At 48.1% G+C, this 23,166-nt stretch overlaps 1 protein-coding gene and 1 pseudogene across 1 annotated transcript in view; one reads left to right on the plus strand and one right to left on the minus strand.

Moving 5' to 3' along the window:
- The window catches only part of LOC149364964 (uncharacterized), a 165,740-nt gene that overhangs the window by 35,161 nt on the left and 107,413 nt on the right, over positions 1-23,166 (minus strand). Inside the window, exon 5 of the mRNA XM_089574955.1 lies at positions 3,639-3,950. Coding sequence (XP_089431081.1) covers positions 3,639-3,950 — 312 coding nt within the window. The remainder of the gene's footprint in view (positions 1-3,638; positions 3,951-23,166) is intronic.
- Positions 4,141-6,867, plus strand: LOC149364965 (uncharacterized; annotated as a pseudogene).

The raw sequence follows: 23,166 nt of genomic DNA on the forward strand, positions 1-23,166 counted from the left end.
GCAATTAATATACGCAGCGCTTAACTCCTCGTAGGAAAGCACATCCTTCCGCGTCGCCGCGGTGCATTGGAAGAGTTCCGAGAAGCAGTGCATTACAAGTGGTCTGACAAAGTTTTATCGACCGGCGCTCGTTAAAACGGGGCGGAAATTGCAGTGCCCGGGCGCTTCAGAATTTCGCCGCCTCGCGCTAAAAACGGGGTGGGCAAATATTGAACTCTAGCCGGCACGCTCGGATATAGAATAAAGCATATCAGTCACTGCAGCGCGAGTGCGGGCTGCACTGCACTGCAGGTAATGAGGAGGAACTTGAGACGCGCCAGAGCAGGAGCGTGTAACTATACATGTAAGTGCACGCGAACTTCGGCTGCAGTCTAAATAATTAATCAGTCATAAACTTCTGCGCGCCATCTGAAATAAAAGCACACATTGAGTGACAAAGTTACTGGTTCAAAAATAGATTAAATATTGAAGGGCAAACTTGACAGAACTTACACAGAAACTTTGAAGCAAGCTATATTAGTTTGGTTTATGGGGCTTAAGTTCCCAAAGCGACTCAGGCTATGAGAGACGCCGCAGTGCAGGGCTCCGGAAATTTCGACCACCTGGGGTTCTTTCACGTGCACTGACATCGTACAGTACACGGGCCTCTAGAATTTCGCCTCCATCGAAATTCGACCGCCAAGGCCGGGACCGAACCCGCGTCTTTCGGGTCAGCAGCCAAGCACCATAACCACTGAGCCACCGCGACGGCTGAAGCAAACTAAATTATACTCGCGGATAGCTTTCTGTAGCACTGTAGTCAAGCCTGAATGACCGGTAAGCAAGCGTCAGTCCACGGTAGGATATAGTTCTGACGACGATGGTGACGGAGCCGGAATGTTTGCACAAAAATTCTGCCCTCTTTGCGCCCAACAAGACAACGACCCCACAAGTCACAGCTCGCAATTATAGGGTTGGGAAGCAGATGAAAAAGCGGCAGTCAAAGCATTGTGTCGGCGGCCGAAGCTTCAGTCTTGAGACTATCAGCGACACGGCAAGACCCGTCTTCTTTTTTTTTTTTCCTGCCTAAGTATGGCTGCAGTGTAGCAGAAAGTTGACCGCCAGTATACTATAGTGGGCATCTGGCCAACTACCCCAATCTATCGAAAGCACACTCGAGAAACCAGGCTTCCCATTTGCATGAAGATCTGGATATGGTATCGAAAAACATGCGCGGACGCAGTCGGAACAATGAAGGCTTCAAGAAAGAATAAAATACTCGTAATCAGTGCCGTAAGAAGTCTCAGTTGCCTATTGACTGGGCCTATTGGGGGGTATTTCCCGAGTGAACTTTACGCTTTGTGTCAATTATTATCAACATTTAAGATACCTGTTTAAAAGGTTATTCCTTGCGTCGCGTAGTGAATGCGGCCCTTAGTTTTATTTACAAGTGGTCTTGAGGAGATGCTGGCGTCTGTTGCAGGTGCCAACTACTCCTTCTCTTGTAATATAGCCAGTGCAAAGTAAAACATAAATAAACGAAGGAAGCTTTACCAAAACTAATAAAGGAATTCGGTGAGTTCCTAATGAAACTGGCTCGTAAAACAACTTTTTTTTTTTTTTTTGCAGGGCACGTCTCCATTGTTGCTAACAAATGTTTTCTCTTCCTTTTTTTTTCTTGTGAAAGGGGGGCTGAGGTCTATGTGCGGTGTAGAAAGCTCAATTTCTCTCTGCGCTAAATGATGGCTGCTGTAAAAGCTAGAGGACTGCGGTCGTGATTTCAGCTTAATTGTGGCAACAGCTGAATTATTTCCATGGTGTGGTTCCTGACCTGAACTGGGGCTGTCGGATCAAATCGTCAAGAAGTCTGATGATCGATATCTCTGTCGCTGCCGCGACCGAGACGCCACGTGCGCACAGACGGCAGTGTTGCGCAACGGCGCTTACGTAAAGGAGTGCGGGATCGCGAAGACATATTTCAATACAGATGTCTCTCTCCACGTGCCCTCAATGCTCTTACGAAAGCATGGTGCCCCCCCCCTAAGTGAACTAAACACGTGACTCGCGAAGAGAAGAAGGAAAAAGAAACGCGCATCATGGAGGATTAACGGACCGTGATTGGTCACCCCACGCCAATTAATGACAAATCAAAGCTTACATGTAGAAACGACCTGTGGATCCGTCTGTCGTCAGTATACATATGGCCCTGAAACTTTCCAGGTTCACCTGAGTAGCAGCAAGTGCCTAAGCTACTTCTTGGATCGCATTACAGTAGCTATCAGGAGAGCAAACTGCCGGGCTAGTTGGTGATGCATTTCGTGAAGAAGTCAGCGCAAAAAACGGACGAAGGACAGAAGATAGGACCCGAATGTCTTGTACGTCCTTTCTTCTGTCCCTCGTACGTTTTTTGAGCTGAATTCTTCACCAAATACTTGTCGTATCTTTTTTATTTTTTTTTTTCGAGACGCATGATGCATTGAACGGTTTTGGATTGTTGCGCCAATTCAGGCTCACTCTCGGTAATAATTTATCGATGGCACTGCAAAATTTGCCACTTGCGTCGCGTGGAGTTTTCCTCCTGTAACTGAACGCCCCTTCAGCGAAGAGAAAAAAAAAACCCACGCGATCCACTCTGTAAGACGACAGAAGTCAGAAAGTTGTCGACAAGGATTTCCAAAATCGGCCGCCAGATACCGATAAAATCCCTGCAAAGCGAAGCTCGAAACTGCTTTGTGCTTAAAAAAAAAAAGAACGAAAAATAAGAGATGCCAGATTTCATGTTCCTTCCAGGAAAATAAGCTACAGTGATAGCGCAGCAGGCGTGCATTCCTGTAGAACGGTGGTCCAGGCGTAGCCCAAACTTTTTGCTTAAGACCTACTATAAAGCTACTGTGGCACCGAAGGTGAAGAAGATGACGTTACATACGAAGAAAGTCTCTTGTATGACTATCACTCTAAAAAAAAAAAGCTCTAAGCGATCCTCGATGGATAGTTTGATTGTGTTAGTAGCCAAACGCTCGTTATATCCGACGTTCACGCACTAAAGATAGTGTAGCGCCCGGCGACGCTATAAAGCGCAGGCGCTGCGATCGGCGTTCCCGCGACAGTCCGGCGACAGTCACGTCCGGGTCACCACTGTTAAGGTATTAGCGGGGTCGCAGCGGAGCACCAGACAGAGACGACCAGCGTGGCAGGCTTCTAGTTCCGGACTGCGCGTGCCGGGCGTGCGCTCTGAGCACGCGCTGTCCGTCTTTATTTTCCTCTGTCGCGGGAACGCCGATCGCAGCGCCTGCGCTTTATAGCGTCGCCGGGCGCTACAATAGTTATATCTGAGGTGGTACACTAAGCTTCGTAACCTCCGAGGTCAAACCATAAGTTCAATCTATCCGAGGTCCAGACACAAAAATTCGTTAAATCCGAGGTAGCATACTAAGGTTCGTTATATCCGAGGTAGTGTAGTAAGTTCGTATATAGTACGCTGCGTTCGTTCGTACCCAGCTGGGCAGATGGCTGTCTGCGCATAGCGGCAGGTGGGCTACCTGCCACTTGCTACTGACAGGGGCCAGTCGCCATGACCATTTGCACTGACCCCTCTAATGCTAGCGCATCTGTACATATGTAATAAAGCCATAGAAACGGGGAGCAGCGGAGGTACTCACCCAGACCTTGGTGTAGGCGTTTGGGGGCGACGCCTCTGGCCGTCCGCAGCCGTTGGCTGCAGCAGCAGCAGTAGCGGCGGCAGTGGCGTTCTTGGGGGACAGCATCGCTGGACTCCCGGGTTTCTTTCCCTCTGCCGGCGCGGTGGGGCTGGTGCTGCTCTGGCTACGAAGGGCCAATCCCTGCTGCTGCTGCTGCTGCTGCTGTTGCTGTTGCTGATGCTGTTGTTGTTGTTGCTGCTGGTGCTGCTGTTGCAGCTGCCGCGCGTACGCCATGCGGAAGGCAGATCCCACCAGGGAACTCAGGTCCTCGGCCTGCGATGCAAAGAAGGAAGAAGAAAGGCCAAGTGAGCTATATTGTGCATCTTTCAGCACTGAAGGGGCGCTACAGTTGCGCCGACAGAAAATTCAAGGGCCAAGCTGTCAAAGCAACGTGCCCGTAACAAGTGTAATTGACTGGCCAAAACTTGAATTGAAAACTTGAATTATCTCCATTGGCGACGTGATGGCTGCATGCAAGCAGCCTTGACTAATTTACGCCTCAGATTTTCTGGCGTCACCTGCAGCTTAGGGTTCACAGCCTTCAAGCTGACATTCATTAAACAGGCGCTAGATCAAAGCAGTAGATGTTCCCATAACAGCGGCGCTAAACTAACCACAATTTAAGCGAATCCCTATCGCTATAGTCGGATACAAGTCAAGAAAAATGCGGCTTTTGTGGCAGATGAAAGGGGATGGTCCCCTCTCTGCATAGCCACGCTACTCAAGCTAGCAAGTTCATGAAAATCGGCCGACGCCATTGGCTGGAAGGGGGCCCTTTAGTGGGAAAAATCCGTTTTTTTTTTTCTTCTATCCGACTATAAAAATCCAGTGGCCAAGGTTGCGGCGAATCGCGAAGCGTTCTTGCGTAAGAGCAGGCTTGCAGATTTGCATAACACTGCACATTATTATCGTCATCGTCATCGCCAGCCCAGTTACGTTCACTGCTCGACAAAGGACTGCCCCATTGATAGCCCCACCTTCGGCAGCTGCCGCCTCCATTTACCCTCGCAAAATTCCGCATCTAATTTCACCACTTCACTGCGTTTTTCTTCCCTTGGGATTCACTCTGTCCCCATAAAAGATAGGCGGTTATCTTGTTCTTCGCATCCCATTTCCCGCCCATGTGCATTTCCTCCTGATTTCAGCTCGGATATCACTGGCTCGAGACCGTCATCTAACCCACGCTTTCTCTCGCTATCGCTTTACGTTTTATCATTTTTTTCTTTCCATACCTCGCTGCGCCGTCATTAGTTTAATTTAAGGACTTCCAGGTTGCAGTTTGACTGGCGAGTATTGAAAAGGTACAGTGATTAAGTCATTTTTTGAGATTAATAATTTTGCTCATCAGATGTACATATCTATTATGAAGCGCTGCAAATATAAGTAGCTATATACAAGCGTGAGAAGAGGCTTACTCGCACATCTACGCTGCGGCCCCAGATGAGGTCAATTTTTTTTTCTATGCACCTGCTGCTGGTCGTCTTCCTCCGCGCAGATTCGTCTTCTGCGTAGCACTGCTTCCACACGCAGGCCACGTGACGAGGTCATAGCGACAGGGCGTCACTTACAAATGCGCAAACAATTAGCGCCCTTCCGAGGCTAATCGACAGGCCGAGATCATTAGCGGCAGCACGCGGACGAGCGCGGGGCTGCAACCGCTGCGGCAAGCAGCGGCGCCAGCCGCGTCTCCTGAGAAGCTGTGCCGTGACATCACTCCCTGCCATCTCGGAAGAGGCGCGACCCATCAGCAGGGCTATTAAGAGCACCGTCGTCAGATAACGCGCGTCAACGGCCAAGACGTGTCAGCGCGGCAATTAGCCGGGAATTACGCACTGTCCGGGCTCTCACGGAAGACGTGACTGCCAATGAACGCCGAGCTTGACAGGCGCTGCTACAGGTTTACCAATACACGTTGCTTAAGGCCTCAGCGTTGCCGTCACACTTTTTTTTATATAACAGCACGCCTGAATTTTACACCATCGAGTTGCTCAAGGCCACCAGATTCATATTCTGCAAATGCAGTGAGACTAGGCTTTAAGTATATCGAATTCCCAGCTGTCGACGCTGCTAGTCGGGCATTCGTTAACAATACACCTTTAAAACGTAAAATTAAGACGCATTATTGATAAGAAGTTTTTTTTCTTTCGCTTTATATTCGACCTCTTCCTTCCTCGTGCTCCTGCTACAGACTGATAGTTTCTTTTGTGCTCCCTAGGTTACTCTGCTCACCATTTTCACGTTAGAGGCCAGACTAAAGGTAGTGGATAAGTGCAAGTATTGTGGAGTGTGGATAAATAACGCTGCTGAGCATCTAATGCACATGAGAAATATGAACGACTGAAGGTAGCAGAAATACAGCTGTCATCAAAAAATAGGACATTGCGCAATTACAATGGGTACGAAGTGGCAAGAGATATTTGGAAAGGGTCATGGTTCATAGTCTGACTTTTGGCAATGTAGTCCTGTACATGACATCAGAGGTTCAAGCAAGGTCAGAAATTAAGCATCGTGTGGTAGATAGGTTTACTTTAGGAGCACATGTAAATAAATCCATTCAGGGGGTACGGGGTGAAATGGGATGGACATCATTTGACAGCAGAGAAGCTAGCAGTAAGATAGAGTTTGAGGAAGGGTTGAGAGAAATGGCGAAAAAAACAGTGGGCTAGGAAACTTTTCAGTAGCTTGTACATGAGGAATGTCGAAACAAAATAGAGAACGCGAACTAGAAAATTGTCCAGCAGATATTTGGACAGAATTGGGGCAAAACAAGAATTATCGGTTAAGAAAAACATTAAAGAAACAGAGAGGGGTTTGCGGAAAACAGGGATACAGAAGAAATTAGCAGTGGGAACATATAGAACGTTCAAGCAGAAAATTGTCAAAGAGAATATATACGATAACTCAAGGGGAATCTGTTGTTCCAAGCCAGGACGGGAGTATTGCGAACTAAGACGTACCGCGGAAGAGATGCACGGTATGCAGTGCGTGTGGAGAGGAGAAAACGGCTGAACACTTTATACTTTTCTCTAAAGGGCTTCACACTAAAGTTGAAAGTAAAGGGGCTGATTTATCCAAAGTATTACGCGTAAAAATAACCAAGTGGAGGTCATCTGACTGGTGGCTAAAACCAAGGCGAGAGTGGAACTTCATCCGCCTTCTGAAGGAGGTCGTGGAGTGGCTCTCGCGCTAAAGACGAAGATGGGCGTTCACCGTCTCCAGATTAAGTACAATATATATTGCCGAGTCACGGTAGCTGGCGTGAGCAGCCACGCTATTTAATCATTTCAACCTTATCCATTAATCTGTGGAGCTAGACTTCATATTCAGCACTAGAAATTCGTGACACTTGGCTAGCTTGCTGGCTCTGCATACGGTGCAAAGGAGTTTCACTGCACAAGCAATCGCGGAATTACAGTTCAGAAAATAACGGAAGGTGGATATGAAGTAAAAAAAGAAAGCATTATCACCAAGCACAGGACGTTGTAAACGTTAAGGTGTAATATGTGTAAAAGAGCCGTTGTGGCAGGAACGTTGTGAAGTGAGCGGTCTTTTGTTAATGAGGATGACTCGCGGCAAATCCTGGGGCATCCTCGTCCCTAGGGTATCGGGATATCCAGAAGGTGACTATTATATTAAATGCGGCTACCGCTGAAACCCCTTAGCACTCCATAGGCCACCATGCATGTGATGCCTCCGCACTCGCAATAATCTCCGCGACGACCATGCGCCGAAGTACACAACTGCTAACTTCATAAACATCGCGCGATGATTCCAGTGTCTCTGGTGACGCAACCGCAAGCCGCGATGCACAGAAACAAGGCTCTGCCAGCATCAGCGAGAGCGAAAGTGTCAGTGCGAGTTCCACGCATCGCTGTAAAATAATGCGTCGAAAAAGAATACACGATATTAAACGCGCAACTCCTTGCGTAACATACTGCTGAGACAGGCAGGGTAGATTGAAAGCAAATAAATTGTGCAAAACTCGACTCGTGAATTTACACTAAACTTAGCAGCCTCATTCAGTCGCATAAAAAATGATGGATCTCCTCGAACAATATATCAACCTAAATAACCAATGTATTTTGATTGCCAGCATCCATCTACGTTCTATAACGCCGCATAAACATCGCGAGTGGCCTTCCCAACTGAACTATGCCACTCTCACTCTAAGTGCTACATCCGCCTGATTCTATCTTAGATATGCGTGTGTGACAGAAACCTCAATGGCACTCGAAAACGAACGATAAGACTTTTATGATCTCCGGAACATTCCTACAGCTGTCAAGCTGCGTGGGCGGTCCGGGGCTCACGCCTGAGTTTCATTTCAAAGCACTCACGCAACTTCCCAAATAAAGGAAACAGAGGTCGCGTTCTTAAGCATCAAGTAGCCATACACAGTGTGCACTTAGGAGGGTTCGCCAGAGAATAATCGCGTCTCATTCACTCCCACATGAGGCAGATAGGCTCTCCAGACATCTGGAGAAGCAATGGGAGAAGAAGCGGACACTCAAAGCCTTTCTGCCACGAATAAGAGGTTAAAGCCTTCACCTGACGCCGCTGAAATATAAATGGCGGATGGGGCAACAAAGATCACGCACAACGAGGGAAAAGGTTGAGCGCCGAGGTGCTCGTTACCGTCGCTTTAGCGTCGTACAACACACTTAAAGCGAAGACGAAGGCATGAAAAAAAAACTGCAAGCCCTTTTCGTTCTTAACGAGCTCCTTATGTCTGCAAATGAAGAGAGGACCCGCCCTAGACACGCTAAAGCGAAGTCAAAGAGTAGCAGAGTAACTGAGAACAAAAAGATCCAAGTGCTCCCCCACTGCTCCGTCTCCCGCAAGCGAGCTTCTCTGTACATAGAGCCTTTGTGAGAGAAAGCCAACCTACCGAAAGAAAGAAATGAGCGTGCGGTGCTGGGGATCTGCCTGGGCGCAGCGGGCAGGAAGCGTGGTACGCCTTGTCGTCGGCACGGTGAACCGCATTTGCAAAGGAATCGCATTTGCGAGTGGGCGGGCGAGCGGGGAGCCAAGTTCCCACTCTCCTTTGCGGGGGGGGGGGGGGGGGGGGGGGGGGGAGGCAACGCGTGCCAGCCTCGATCATCGACCGCCGGTGAAAAAGAAGCGCGCGCGGTAGCGCCGCACGACACGCACGTGAACCTGATAGGCACGATGCTTGCGAATAAGCGCGTGTCACTCTCTGGAAAAATAAGAAAACCAACAAAGTAAAGTAGCCCCCACTTTTTGCCGCACTTATATGTAAAAGGTACATGATCTAGCCCAGACTATGCGGACGCTCGCGAAGATCTGTCTTCCGGTCTAGGGCTTTACAGTAACTTGTTTCCGGCATAAACGCAGAATGCTTACGACGCAGGAAGAGAAGATCACGTACCGTCGGTCAGCGTTTAGCACTCTCTGGCGGCGTGTCGTGCTAATAAAATGGTTTACTACGACTGGGGTCCACGAGCAGCAGGAGGGCGGGCAGCCACCGAGTCGTTGCTATAGGCTGGTTCCTAGACACGGCGCTCTTCTATCGTGTAGAAATAGCGAAGTATGGAGGTTAGGCGGCATATACGAAGTAGAAACTTGTTCACTCAACCTAAACGCCTAACATGTCCAACCTTCTCGGACAAAAAATTTGAAAATTGCAAAATTGTAAGAAACTGTTATGAAAATATTCAAGGTAATGGTCAATTCTTCTGATTGGTAGCAAAATCGTTCTTTTAAAGTATTTCCATAGATCGCACCAAACAGTTAAGACTGCCATAGAAAACCAATGGGAAACGCTTTCGAAGACAGCAAAAACGTTAATATGTAAAAAAATGCACGACTGCCATCCGGTGATCTGCGGATTTATTGATTGTCTTACATTATATGAAAAAAAAAATTGTTCACAAATGATTTCCTTCTAAAAAATGATTTTGTCGAGAAGTGTGGGTGTGTAAACCTTAGTCTTTCTGCCTCGGCGCTTGAGCACTGCTTTCTGGCCCAGCTCCCCAGCTCGTCCACCACTCACTGCTAGTAGCCGCAACGGCAATTATTGATATCGGTGTAACTCGCAGCAATGACAGTTTCGGGCAGAAAACTTCTCGGGCAGAAAACTCGAGAAGAAAACACCGCGAGATAGTTGCAGTTAAACACGCGGAATGTTCGGCCGCGGCATCAGGTTTCTGCCAGTGGAAAATGATGATGGCATGCCACTAAATATGATAATGGCGCTGGCCCTTCACAGCGTTTGGCGACCTAGAATGGAAGCTAGACACGCTGATGAGGATGCTAGGCCTTTAAAGCGACATTTTGAAGAGTCCACCAGCAACGTCATTGAGGCGTTGAAGATACAACCACCTCAAGCAGAATGGCTTCCAGTAATGGAAGCCTTAGAGTCGTTGGTCAAGTTTTAATTTCTCTTCTGTATGTCTCTTCGGTATGTCGTTATTTCTTCGTTTCCGACTTGGCTAAAGAGGGGAAAAAAAAGCGACGATGGCGTAGTGGTCTAATGCAGTCGATAGCGAAGCTGGTCATTGGCACAGCCCTGATTTGAATCCAGCTCGCAGTCATAAAGTTTATTTATTTATTTATCTATTTATTTATGTATGTATTTATTTTATTTATTTATTTATTTATTTATTTATTTATTTATTTATTTATTTACTTATTTATTTATTTATTTATTTATTTATTTATTTATTTATTTATTTATTTATTTATTTATTTATTTATTTATTTATTTATTTATTTATTCGTCTACCTGACACTCTGACGCCCCCTGCTACGCTATCCCTCCGGGACCCGAAGGTCGGCCACACAAGCCCACGCAGGAAACCTCGCGGGCTCTACTCTTATACGACCAAATCATCCCTCATCACAAAAACAGCGGCTGCACCCTCCCACCACCTCATCGTACACTAGATTCAAAATGCAGTGCGGTCTGGCGGCAACTGCAGACAAACTGCTACACCTCACCTTACCTCCTTCACCGCTACCGCCCTACCTTGACCCTCCCACTGTGCGCAACATGTTGGGCGACCAAGGCCACCGTCATACACAACCTGTGGGAATGCCCCCAACCCATGGCAGTTCCCCCGTACCCAACCAATCCCCCTTCTCATTGGACACCGCTCGGCGAGCTACTCAACCAGCTGACCAAACATCGCTAGTGGACAGAGCTCTCCGTGAGGCCCAGGCCCGTGAACTCTGGGACAAGTAAGAGCGCACCCTTGAGGACCTTTTATTCTTTGGTTAAAATAAAGTTGTTCCCACCCCCTAGCCTTGACCTCTCCGGCAACGATGTCAATACTGCCGTAGTCTCCCAGCTACTCCGGTGTTGATGGAATTTCAAATTTGGCGGTACGCTTTGATTGGTCCTGAGCGGTCACGTGATACTCGTTACATCATCACTGTTTTGACCATTCACGGTATCGGCGAAGGAGAGAGTGTGTGACGAAAGATGTTACGCTATCGCATTAATAGGCGAGTAATCGCGCCAGGTTGTACCGAATTTAAAACGGGAAGCATGCTTACCGGTTCAATACAGCACCTAAAACGAGCTCCCGGCTTTGCGGTCCAGCTACTGGAACCAGATATAAGCACACGTTTACCTCCATTTACGTGGACATCACGCACCGCTGTGTTACACTGCCGCTCCCTCACCCCTGCGGGTTTTATGGACCAGCGATCTGAGGGCATAGACATCTGCGCAGAAATAAATTCTACCATCGCGCGAAAGCTGAGTGAGATTAGAAACCATGCGAAGCAAGGAGCAGACAAGAGTGGCTCACTCTTCGTGAGAGCTAAAAGGAATGATGAAGGCCCCCGCGGAGAGAAAAGAAGGGAAACGAACGAATGAAGAAGAAAACATGAAAGAACACTTGAGCCGGAGGCGAAATCGGCTCCGCCTATGCAATTTTATTCTGCCGTTCCGACGCGGTGCTTTCGTGCCGTTAGGCAGTCGACGAGAGCTCCTTTTCTTTGCCGTCTTTGTACACTCACCCCCCCCCCCCCCCTCCTTTCTTTTTTTTTCTGAGTTCCGCGAAATGGGAACGAAGAGAGAATAAAGTAATCCCACAAAGCCAGCGTCGGTAACGGTGCGGTCGGTGCCGAAGTTTTAGCCTCGGCACGCACCGAGGCGTGGGAGGATCGCTTAGCGCGCAAAAGAGTCCGCCTCCGTCTCTCTTTAAACACGCATGCTGCCACACACTCCGGTGCGGTGGCAGCGGCGGCGGTGGGCGATCTTCTCGTCGTTAGCGCTCTCGCCCGTTGCGCTAGCAACGGCGCCGAAGATACGCGTTTAGCGTCGTGCCTAGAGAGCTAGCAAAGAGCAGAAGAGTGCATATCGCTTGTTAAGCCTCGCTTCAGCCAGCCCTCCTGCACTCTCCTCCCCCTGACGCTTTTAAGCAAAGAACACACGGTCGTACAAGCCTGAGCTCTGGAGTAAGAGCACGCTCTGAAAGGCGGCGCGTGACTAAAGCGGTGGAAGAAAAGAAGCACGAGACTGGGACGAGTGCGTTTTAGTTGAGGCTGGCGATAAGTAGAGAAAGGAGCTCTGAATTGCTCTCTATAAAGAAGATATACTGGACACACCCTATGCCAGCGAAAGTTGGTAAGAACGAGTGGGAGAAGGCACGCATAGGATGTAATGCCCTGAGAGCATGTGCTGATCTGGCATCCCTTGCCTGATGCTACGTTAGGCTACGATGAATGAGTAAAATGAGTACGTGCTCAAGCGGTGTGCGAAATGGTGAACATAGCACTCGAAACCCAATTTCATATTTAACTTCTGCATGAACTTGGGGAACTACTACCGGGATCCTTCGTCGGCAGGCAAGCTGCTTAGACAGGGGAAAAAAATTCACACTTCATGATCATATGTTGCTAGCGTTATGTGATCACCTGATTCTGAACGTATTAAAAAATGAACGATAAAAATGGAGCTGTTGCCGGATAAGGAGAGCCACACTTAAAACGCCGTTGCTCCTTCTAATTTTGTTTAATCACTTATGTATCACCTCGTCGAGAAACTCGCCCAGCTGACATTATTTCTACGGTATGCGTACGGGTGTAATGTATGCGTGTATTATACAACGCAAATATCCTTCAAACTTGAAATAGCAATTGCGCAAGCCGCAACATCAATGCACATTGAAGGTCCTTGATTGGTTCAGACCTACAGCAATTAGTGCGCGAGACTTTTTCTGCAGCTTGCTAACATCGACGGCGCCAACCTTACCCACGCCCCTTTTTGATATGATCCGCGCCACCTCATGTCGTCAGGAGGGCTGCTGAAGCAGTATAGGAGTTGGTGTTAATGCGACATCGCGTCGCGTATGTAGCATGAGGTATAACAGTTACAGGGAACGTTCGGCGGAGAACTGTACACCATACAGGCTATGAAAAAAAAGAAGAAGAAAAGAATCCTACACAATCAGCTGCAGAGATCGTAATAAGAGAGAATGCGACAAAAAGGGCAATGAGAATGTATTGAAGTGCAAACAGCTACGGAACACAAAAGGTAACAATGCAGTACTGCGGATGAAACAACGTCATTACTGAGATATTGTCCCAGAGAGCATGAATAGAGCGAACCTGATATTTGCCAATAGTACTGCCTTTGTCTTGCTGTTTTTAGGTTACAATTTTACACTGTGTGTGCGTATTTAGTGTATATTATTTACAATTGCTCGACGGGTTATGTAACATTTGTGACTACATTTTTGCTTCTTTAGATATTTACTGCAAACCACCCCGTACGTTATTCCCAGACAATCTCAAGAAAAGATCAATGATTAAATGATTCACTCAGCCGTGCCCTGGCTGAGTGAACCAAGAGCCCGTCTTATAGTTTGCTTCTTTATCGTTTAAAAAGAAAAAACAACGGCCATTTCGCATACAAGATCACGTGTCCATTGCGTAGCCACCTAGCAGAGGCGTTAAAAATTCTCACAGTGGCGCACGTACGCTCGCCTAAACTCGGGATGATCAGACTTGCGTCCAAGAGAGGCAACCACTCGGGAAAGTTACTTTGCGCCGCATATAATTCATTGTATCAGTAGACGGCATTCGTGGACAGGGACCTCGTTGACCGCAGTGGCGACAAGTGTGTCTCTTTGTCGAGAGACTGAACAATTCTAATAACTAGGAAACGTCAGCTAGTGTTCCAGAGTTTTCTGTTATGCGGGTAACTAACTATATACCGAGTGATGACACTGCCCTTCAGAGCCTGCTGAAGGAAGCCTCAGCATAACGCAGCATCACTGCATAAAACAACGCTGTAGCCAGCGGCACGTTTCAGGCTAGCTACACAGCGGGTGCTACACAGATCATGGCAGCTTCAAGTACAACAGCAAAAGTCACTTAGGGGAAGAGGAGCATAATCACTTTCGTACCATGAGATTTTATAGTAAAAAACAACACTACTTTCTATTTTATATGCGAAGAAAGCTTAATAAAGATACCAGGCATATAATCCTATCCCCGTCCGAAAACAGCGCCCTTTCGAAAATTAGCCCTTAAATTAAGTCCCAGGATCTCCGCGCAGAATGTTAGAGTGTCAAGCCGGCTAAAGGCAGTGCGCAGAGGGTCCGGCATTGAACGCCGATGTGAGGACTTCTACAGGGAGCCTACAGTTCAATGGACGCCGCATACTCTTTGCGTGGATGCATCCCTTTGTGCGTGCGATATATATACCTCTTCCCCCTTCGTCTTTCCTTTGTTTTTGCCCTTCCGTTCCCCTGTGTTAATGGTAGCAGACCGGACCCGCGTCTGGACACCATCCCAGCCTTTACTTGATCTGCTCCTTCTCTCCCCTCAAACCGCGGCACGAACGCCTCTTAATCACGCAGATGTGCAATCATAACTGGTGATGCATACGCACATCAGTGTCATCATGATCTGCGAGAAGGTCGGAGCTAGGGCCGCCGGCGAAGCGCCCTGGCACGCACGGAACTAAGAAGAATAAGCCTGCATTTGGTTGCGTGGATCACAATGGTGATGAGCACGCGATGGATGAGCAAAACGCTCGGTGATTCCAGCTGTAATCCGTTACCATTCGATGCTTTGGTTCTAGTTCCGGCTGCGGGATAGGCTGAAGGTCCTTTGTAGGAAGAAGGTATTACTGAGCGATGGATGACGATGCTACAGGGGTAACCAAATAATTTCCGAACTCTCGCAGCCTAACAAGATCACGAGCAAGCTATTTGGTGTGACATGTTATACTTAAAGTCCTTGTTCATGCTGCTGAATCACTCAAAAGAGGCAAAAGAGAGATAACCACTGAGCCACCGCGGCGGCTTGTCCTTCTGGAATAATATTCGACAACAATCCTCGAGATACCAGGCCACTGCTCTTGCGTATTGAGGAGGTTGGTTGGTTGGTTTATGGGGTTTAACGTCCCAAAGCGACTAAGGCTATGAGAGACGCCGTAGTGGAGGGCTGTGCCGGAATCCCGGAGTACTGGACACATTAGCTGGCATTGTGCAAATACCAGATCCACTGCATTGATGGCATAATTGTTCTACAATGTGCGATTTCACTCTTACACGGTTGCGTAAAAAGCCAACTCCACAACAACATATCACACAAGAATTTATTGCTCTCGAGGAAAAACACAGCGGTTGATGTTTCAAAAAGAGATGTTTGCGTTGGAAGCGCAGTGGTACGAGGGGATTGGGAAGAAAAAATAAGACCCACAGTGTGCATCTGTTTTCACTGCTGAATGTTACGCCGTCTGTGTAGCCGTAGAAAAAATAGAAAATGAGAATCTCGCAAACAGTACTTTAACTGGAAAAATAAACCCAAACCCCATCTTTGGGCGAAAGAAGTCCAAGAAATAAGTTATTCTAATGGGACACTTCCCTTCCCGCTCGACTCCTCCACAAGTGGCCAATAAATCCGCCTCTGACCGAAGGGCTGTGCTGGCTTGGCGTACACTTGTACAAGTTTTCATTCGTTCCTCCACGACGTTTGCACGTAAATGTACGTAGTGAACTGTCGTTTCTTATGAGGCCCTTAAAAAAAGAAAGGAAAATAACAGTGCCCTGCCGCCTCGCCAGATAGCACAACGGCCAGTGAGCTGATTGTTGCCAGTTGCCATAGTGTGTTTGTGGTTCGTGAACGTGTGTGCACCTACGTGTGTTTGTGCCCACGTTCGCCTTGTGTTGTCCAGTTGTGCAAGTAGTTCAAACGTCAATTTCTCACACTGGTTGCGCCTCTCAGAGGTCTTGGTTCGAATCCCACAGGTTGCATGTGGTTGTTTTTCTTCTACTTTCTAATCAAATTTATTCCAGCGATAAAGGAATTATACTATTAATTTCCCATTTATCAGCACCATTCATATGAAAAAAAAGATAAAAACACTACCCTATGCTCCTTGGTTTCGGTGACTGTTGGCTTCTTTCATAGACTTTTCACTTCCCTTGTCTGCTCAGAAGCTTAACAAAGGCCTCGCTTCTGGCAGTCTTGATGCCATAGGTATCATCAGACGGTTCTCACACAGCTTCCGCCCTCACCGTTCGATCACGTTCCAAGTGACACTCGCAGTAATAAAGGGCTCACCACGCCCACTGCTAAGGACGAGGGTGGCTCTGGTGAACACTCTCATTGTTTACTTACATGCAAAATTAAATACCAACATAAGTAGAAGATTAGACAGCCGCTGCCTTAGCACAGTTGACTGAGCACCGGACGCGAAATTCGGAGGTCGTGGGTTCGCATCCCTCTGGCGGCATGTGGTTGTTTCCCTTCAATCCCTTGTACTTTCGAATCAATTTTCTTCCAGCGTTAAAAATAATTACACTACTAAATTCTCATTGATCAACACTACAAATTAAAAAAAAAAATAGCACCATTCCCCTACGTTTCTTGGCTTCGTTGACTGTTGGCTTCCTTTGTATGCTTGCACCTCTACGTAGTTACACGACTCAGCAAATCTGCAACGTCTCTCAACCGTTCCGGCACAGACCATCACGCACAGTCATTACAATCTACGTCAGTCGTCGCTCCAGCACGGCGCATAACGCCATCGACGCGCTGCTGCCCAGCGCCCCGCACACCACGAAACAAAAGAAGAATAAGAAAGTACTAGAAAAACAGAGAGAGAGAGAAGAGAGGAGAAAGAAGACGTCAGGGGTGCGCAGCGTTGGGAAAGGAGGACAGAGATGATGCCGACGGCGACCTCTCAAGTCACGACAGAGGCGCCGCGCCGCGTATAGATCGTGCACTGCCTGCACAATGTATGGAGGGCGGCACTGCCGCCAAAGAGTCCACGGGTCCCCCTTTCATGTGTACGGTGTATACTCTGTAGTAAACTACGCGGAAATCGTTCCAGCCGGATAGTTCACGGGAATTCGCGGACCGAATTTCCCCACGCACGTGAGACCCACCACGCGATGATGGTCGACGCTGTGGTGTTTACACACACGCAGACCAGCACTGTGGGAGCGAAGGCTGTTTTCAGGCGAGCGACACCCGTGGCCTTGAAAGTTCACATGGGTGCAGAGGTGCTGCGTTACGGCGTTGGGAGTTGTTTCCTGCGCTTATCCACCGGCACCCGCCAAGTAGAAATTTGTGAGTTCACTACGCAAACTATATAATCCTTCGGACAAGTGTCGTGTGTGCTAGCTGTTCTTCTGGTTAAAGTATAATTACAGGAACATCTGTGGGGATTTCCACTGAAGATACCATTTAGGCGCTCACTGAAAGCGCACCGACTAATATTAAATGCTGTGAAAATTTAATATCCAACTCGAAGATGCTCGCAAACCTAACTGTCAGCGTTTACGAGGTTGGCGCATGCCATGTTTCTAAACTGAGAATGACAGTAAGTGGGCAGCATAAAACCTATTTAATGACTGCGTTGACTTTTAAAATCTTAAGACAACTATTGAAATATAACATAACACCTGCGGCAGTTGGTTCGTCGTACAGCTGTCGTGAAGTGAAAACGGGTCCTATTGATGTCTAAATCAATTCACCTCAATAATTGATAACTTATAAAGTGCTGGACGTTTCATCCAAGCTCAATGCGACTCGCCAGTCGCTTAACCTACATATGTTTCTACACTGCTGCCACCACCACAGCCATAGTAGCAGTAGTAGTGGTTGGTGATGGTTGCTGGTGGTGGAGGCGATGAAGTATTGAATTGATATTTATTTCGCGATAATATTCTTTATATAAAGTATTCTTATTCTTTATATAAAGGTAGTAAAAGTAATAGTATTCACACTGCACCCTCTGAATTTGCAGCAGTAGTGGCGATAATGCAACACAAGTGACTGTAGTCCCGCTCATAGTAACAGTAGTGAACAACAGAGACGTAATATTTACAACAAAACAAAAGCCTCTTCGAACTCTCGTTTAACTCATCTCGTCGGCAAGTAAAACGGCCGCCGAGCCTTCACCACACCCTCGTTTCGGGCGCCCGATCCGGGCGGGTCCTCCCGAAAGCAGCTCCGGCGTACCCGCGAAGACAACGGCATTCGTTGCAGCCGTGGCTCGTCAGCAGAAGCAGCGTGCCTGATATATCTGTTGCGGCTCTCGACAGGCAGCTGTCAGCGGGAGGGCGCCGACGCCGTCGTCGCTGTCTCTATACCGGAGGGGGGGGGGGGGGGGGGGGGGGAGGGGGGCGCATTTCCGCATGGCTGTCTGGCGTGTGTGCATACAGTTAGTGCGCGACGCGTCTCCATATAGAGTCAGCCGCTGAAGGTGCGGCTATTGACCTGGCATCCACACACACGCTCTCGCTTCTCCGCTCTGCCACCTCGCCACATCCTGTCCCAGCAGCACGAAGGGACGTTACGGTACAGCGGCACTTCCTCTTCACACGGCAACGGTCACAGATAAGGGTGTGTACGTACGTCTGTGCCCGCATGTGTACGTGTGTGTCACAAATAAAAAGATACGGCCGCTCCGTGTGAGAGCCCATTATGCACCCCGGTATAGGGATGCCACGCAGATAAAGGGTTGTGTCCATGGCACCCCGGCACGCATCCGGAGGCGCATTTCAGTGCCGCTTATTTCAGCTGCTTTAGCAGTCAACTCTGGACTCTGCAGAGCGCCGAACCTGGTGAAACAGGTGTGCACACTGATTTTGAGTGCGGCAAGGTTTTGAATGGGAGGTTGGCACTTCCAAAAAAGTGAAAAAGGCGGAATGAAAAACTGACAGCCGTGTGCTGTGACTCCGCTGCGAGTTAATAATCCTCACCCCACCGAAGCCGGTCATCACATGGCGTGCCTCGTATCCAATGGCACTGTTTATGGCATGTAAAAACAATTATCACCTGAAAAACATGGGAGCCATGGTTTATCAATTCTGTATGTACTCATGTTTTACTTCATTAACTAACTCAACCCGCGAGAGGACTTTGCTTTATAGTTCGGCATGTGTAACATTTGTGCGCGTCGTTCGTTCGTAACATTGCAGCTAAAATCTTGCATCCTTAACACACTACGTTGTATAGGTGAAGGCGAACAAACGGCATTAAACAAAGGAGTGAAAAGCTGCTTTTTCAACGATTTGTGGATATTGAGCTCGGATATATTGTATTGTATTGTATATACAGGGCGTTGCACTCGATTGAATACAAAAAAAAAATAACTAGAGCTGATTATTCACGCTGTCGATTAGAACATCCACCTTCTATATTATTAACATCTTAGGAGATGCTGTGTAGTTGCTGTAGTATTTTTGTTAAAAAAATTGCGTTGACTAAAGTTAAGCTCCAATTGAATAAAATGAATAGACGACATTCAACCCATGCTTTGACTTGTCCCTTGGAGACTGCATTTACATAGGAGAAGCACTGCGGCCTCCGACGGTTGCGTCATTAGAAAACTCTGGAACGCCTGTCAAGTATTTTGTTGCAGTTGTCTCGCCTCGTTCTGCACCGGAGAAGCAGGCGTCACGCATTGCAGACGCCCGACAGCGAAGAGCTTTATTTTTCTTCGGTTTTGCTTCCCGTTCTTTATTGTTTGTTCTTTAAGCAATGGACGCGCCGCGGTTGACCAAACCGGCCCGTGACGCACTGCGCTGCGTCGACCCCAATACGACGGCGACAGGTGCGCGACTTCGCTTCGGGAGCTTCGCTTCGGCGTCTGAGCGTCTGACACATCGGCGCGTCTTGCGAAGAATGAAAGGTGAACTGGTGTGGCCGAGGCAGCAGCATGCGACAAGGCGTGTCTTGTACTACGTGCGCCGATCATTCGCTTTGACGCGGTTTCTGGTGTTGCGTGCAAGCCTGACGAATGTGCGGTTAATTTCTTTCTTTTTCTTTTCCAGATGCATTCCGCTTAATCGCAAAGCCCAGAGAGCGCGCGCACACACACACACACACGCACACACACCACATGCACACATCACACGCACACACACACACGCGCGCACAATCACACGCGCACACACAGACACACACACACACACACACACACACACACACACACACACACACACACACACACACACACACACACACACACACACACCACATGCACACATCACACGCACACACACCACATGCACACACACCACACACACACACGCTCAGACCACACACAAACACACACCACACACACACGCGCGCACACACGCAGTCTCTGTTTTCTGTACCACAGTGCGTGACCAGCACACTTTTTGTCGAACTGTTGAACGCACCCGAAGCACGTGCGCGGCGCTACGCTAATAAGCGACTGAGCAAATATAGACGCTCGCACTATACTCAATAGCTCATTTTATACTCTATAACTATACTGTATAACTGCACTGTTTACTATAAAAACATATCACCAACCACCCTTGGATGTGAGAACAGGAGAAGCTGCATCGCATGATATCCGTTGCTTCAGCAGGAAGGTGCTCTCACGAAACTGGCCACAGCTGTGTCTACTAGACGTTCCATTTAATGCCGTCTATCTAAAATCGCTCAGCGCCTGTTCAAACCGCGTTCGAAACCATCTCGAGGAAAGCTCCGTTCAATACGCTCTGCCTCACACTAAATTCCGTACACGACCGCGGGCTCTTAGAAGCGTGCAGAAAGGGCCGAACAACTTACACGTTTTGACCCATCCAAAAGAGAGACACGTAAATGTGGTAATCTCAACAGATATAGTTTCCCTTTATTCTTAGTCTTACTGGGTTTTGCTTTGCACACGACAGGACTAAAGAGGAAAAAAAAAAAAAACCTTTATCAGCTTCGACAACAAGATGAAACCTGTATTGGGGTGAGAACACGCTTTGGCGGCATGCATTTTCGGCTTTTCATTTACTACAGCGCACACCAACGCAACACTCGTTCCAGCCACCGCAGTGGCTCAGTGGTTACGGCGCTCGGCAGCTGACCCGAAAGACGCGTGTTCGATCCCGCGTGTTTGATGGAGGCGAAATAGTAGGGGCTCATGTACTGTGCGATGACAGTGCACGTTACACAATCGTTCTCTCTCCCTCCCCGCCAAACCACGTGACCTCGCTTGTTCCTCCGACAACACAACGAGACCCTATCCCCTCGGCGCTCCCCCTTGCCTCTTGGCGACGTCATTCGGTTAGATTAAGAAAACTGTCGCAATACAAAAAAAAAAAAAAAGCTATTCGCTTTAAAAGTGCACAGCTGGAGACCTGCTTTATCAAAAAGGCGGCGGTGTTTCAAAGCTCTGCAAGGTCGAAGAGGTTCGCACCGAAAATAACCGTCACCACCTGTGTTCCCGTACAGTGCTGCACACATTGACCGAGCCAGAGCGGGTAGAGTAAGCGCAGGCCAGCTGCTGCCAGCAGTAGCAACAGTGGTAACATAAACGAAAAAAACCGCTTCTATCGCACTATTTATTCGGGCCGCGAAGGGGCAAAGCGAGTGTTTTTCCGGGCGCTTACGGACAAATCTCTTGGAGAGTAGCTTTTAAAAGCACTCCAGGCGCTCGGAGAAAAGCTGTCTGCAGCGCTCGACTTGTAGCGAGCCGCTTCAATAGCGACAGGACGAGAAAGCTCATGAATGAAGCGAAACCGTTCTCGGCGCAAGGCACAGACGCGCCTTTCGCGAAAGAACATTCAGCTTGCGATGCCGTGAGCAATGTAACAACAATACAAGAAAGACATCGGGAACTCGAAAGTTATGGAATTGGGTCGTTTCGAGAGGAGGAAGAAGAAACGGACGCCGCTCAAGGACGAGACTAAAAAGGAGCGCAGCTGAGCAAAGCTCTTAAACGAGCCGCTTTTCGCCCGAGTCCTTTCTGCGTAGCTCAGGAAAAATTCTGTGTAATCTCTTTTCCTCTGAGTGATTTCCTTTCCTGTTGCAACTACTAAGTATTGGCAAAAGGCTTAGCCTTTTTGCTCACTTATCGCCACGCATTCGCTGCCTGGATGAAGCGAGGGGTGCACGGCTTATATCACGCATTCAGAGTTACAGAGAAATGACTAACACACTAAAGTTCTAATTATATACATGCTGCGTGTGACGTGATTCAAGTTCACATAAAGCGTATATATGTACAGATACAAAATACACTGACCAACAGCGTCGACCAGTTCAAGTGATGTGGTGAAACTCGTGGGGCCATATTAAAAAAGAAGCACGAGAGAAAAAACAAATGAAAACTAAAATTGAGCGCCAAATGACTGACTGGGCATGTACGACCGTGAGTTCTAATAGCGTGTGCGGCAAATCAGAGGAGTACTCCATTGAATGGAGTACTCTGCTAAGTTGCGTAGTACGCAACTTTTGAGTGACATATATAGTTCACGAATCGGTGTACCTTCGTTAAACCGTTTGGCGAGGCACGACCACACTTTATGTATATCTCAGGCATTCTGACACAGCGTCAGTAATAACGAGTCTAGCTGTTGCTTTTCTTGTGTGCACACCGCACCCTTCGATTACGTCCGACGATGGACGTCAAGGCTGGCCTCAATTCTAGACGTAACCTATATTAGCTAACTAGCACTACACGTGGCAGACCTGGACTCATTTCCACTGGCCAGCTTGTCACTTTTACCGTTAGCGTAACGAATGAAGTCTATGCTTACACACTACATAGCAGGTATAACAAAACTCAATTGCACAAAGGGAAGCGAGGGAAGCAAGTCGTAGTTTTATAACTCCTTGCCGTTGGTTTCTTAAGCGTAATTAGTGAAACACCCGGGATGCGAGGCACACCGTCGCAGAACGGCTACCCATTATTTTCGAACCATTCATGGTTATTTAACACGCCCCGAAATATGAGTACAACGGCGTTTTTGCATCTTGCGTTCCGCGCTACTTTAGATGACGTCAAGTAAATCGCAGCATCTATGACTCGACGACAGGTTCTCTGTTCGCAGATGTATGCAAGCGGCGGGCAGTATGCAGAGCCATGCTCACATTCATCTCAGTGCTCCCAGGGGGAGCACTGAGATTCTCTGGGAGACAAGAGAGAAGGGCCACACATTTGCGTCAGGGCACCTCAAATTCGATAGAAAAGACGAGGAGGGCCGCTTCTGGAAAGCTCACTGCTTCCAAACTTTCCAACCTTATTGGA

This window comes from Amblyomma mixtum, chromosome 2, assembly GCF_055824585.1.
Source record: "Amblyomma mixtum isolate Tamu chromosome 2, ASM5582458v1, whole genome shotgun sequence".
In the NCBI taxonomy this organism is placed as follows: Eukaryota; Metazoa; Arthropoda; class Arachnida; order Ixodida; family Ixodidae; genus Amblyomma; species Amblyomma mixtum.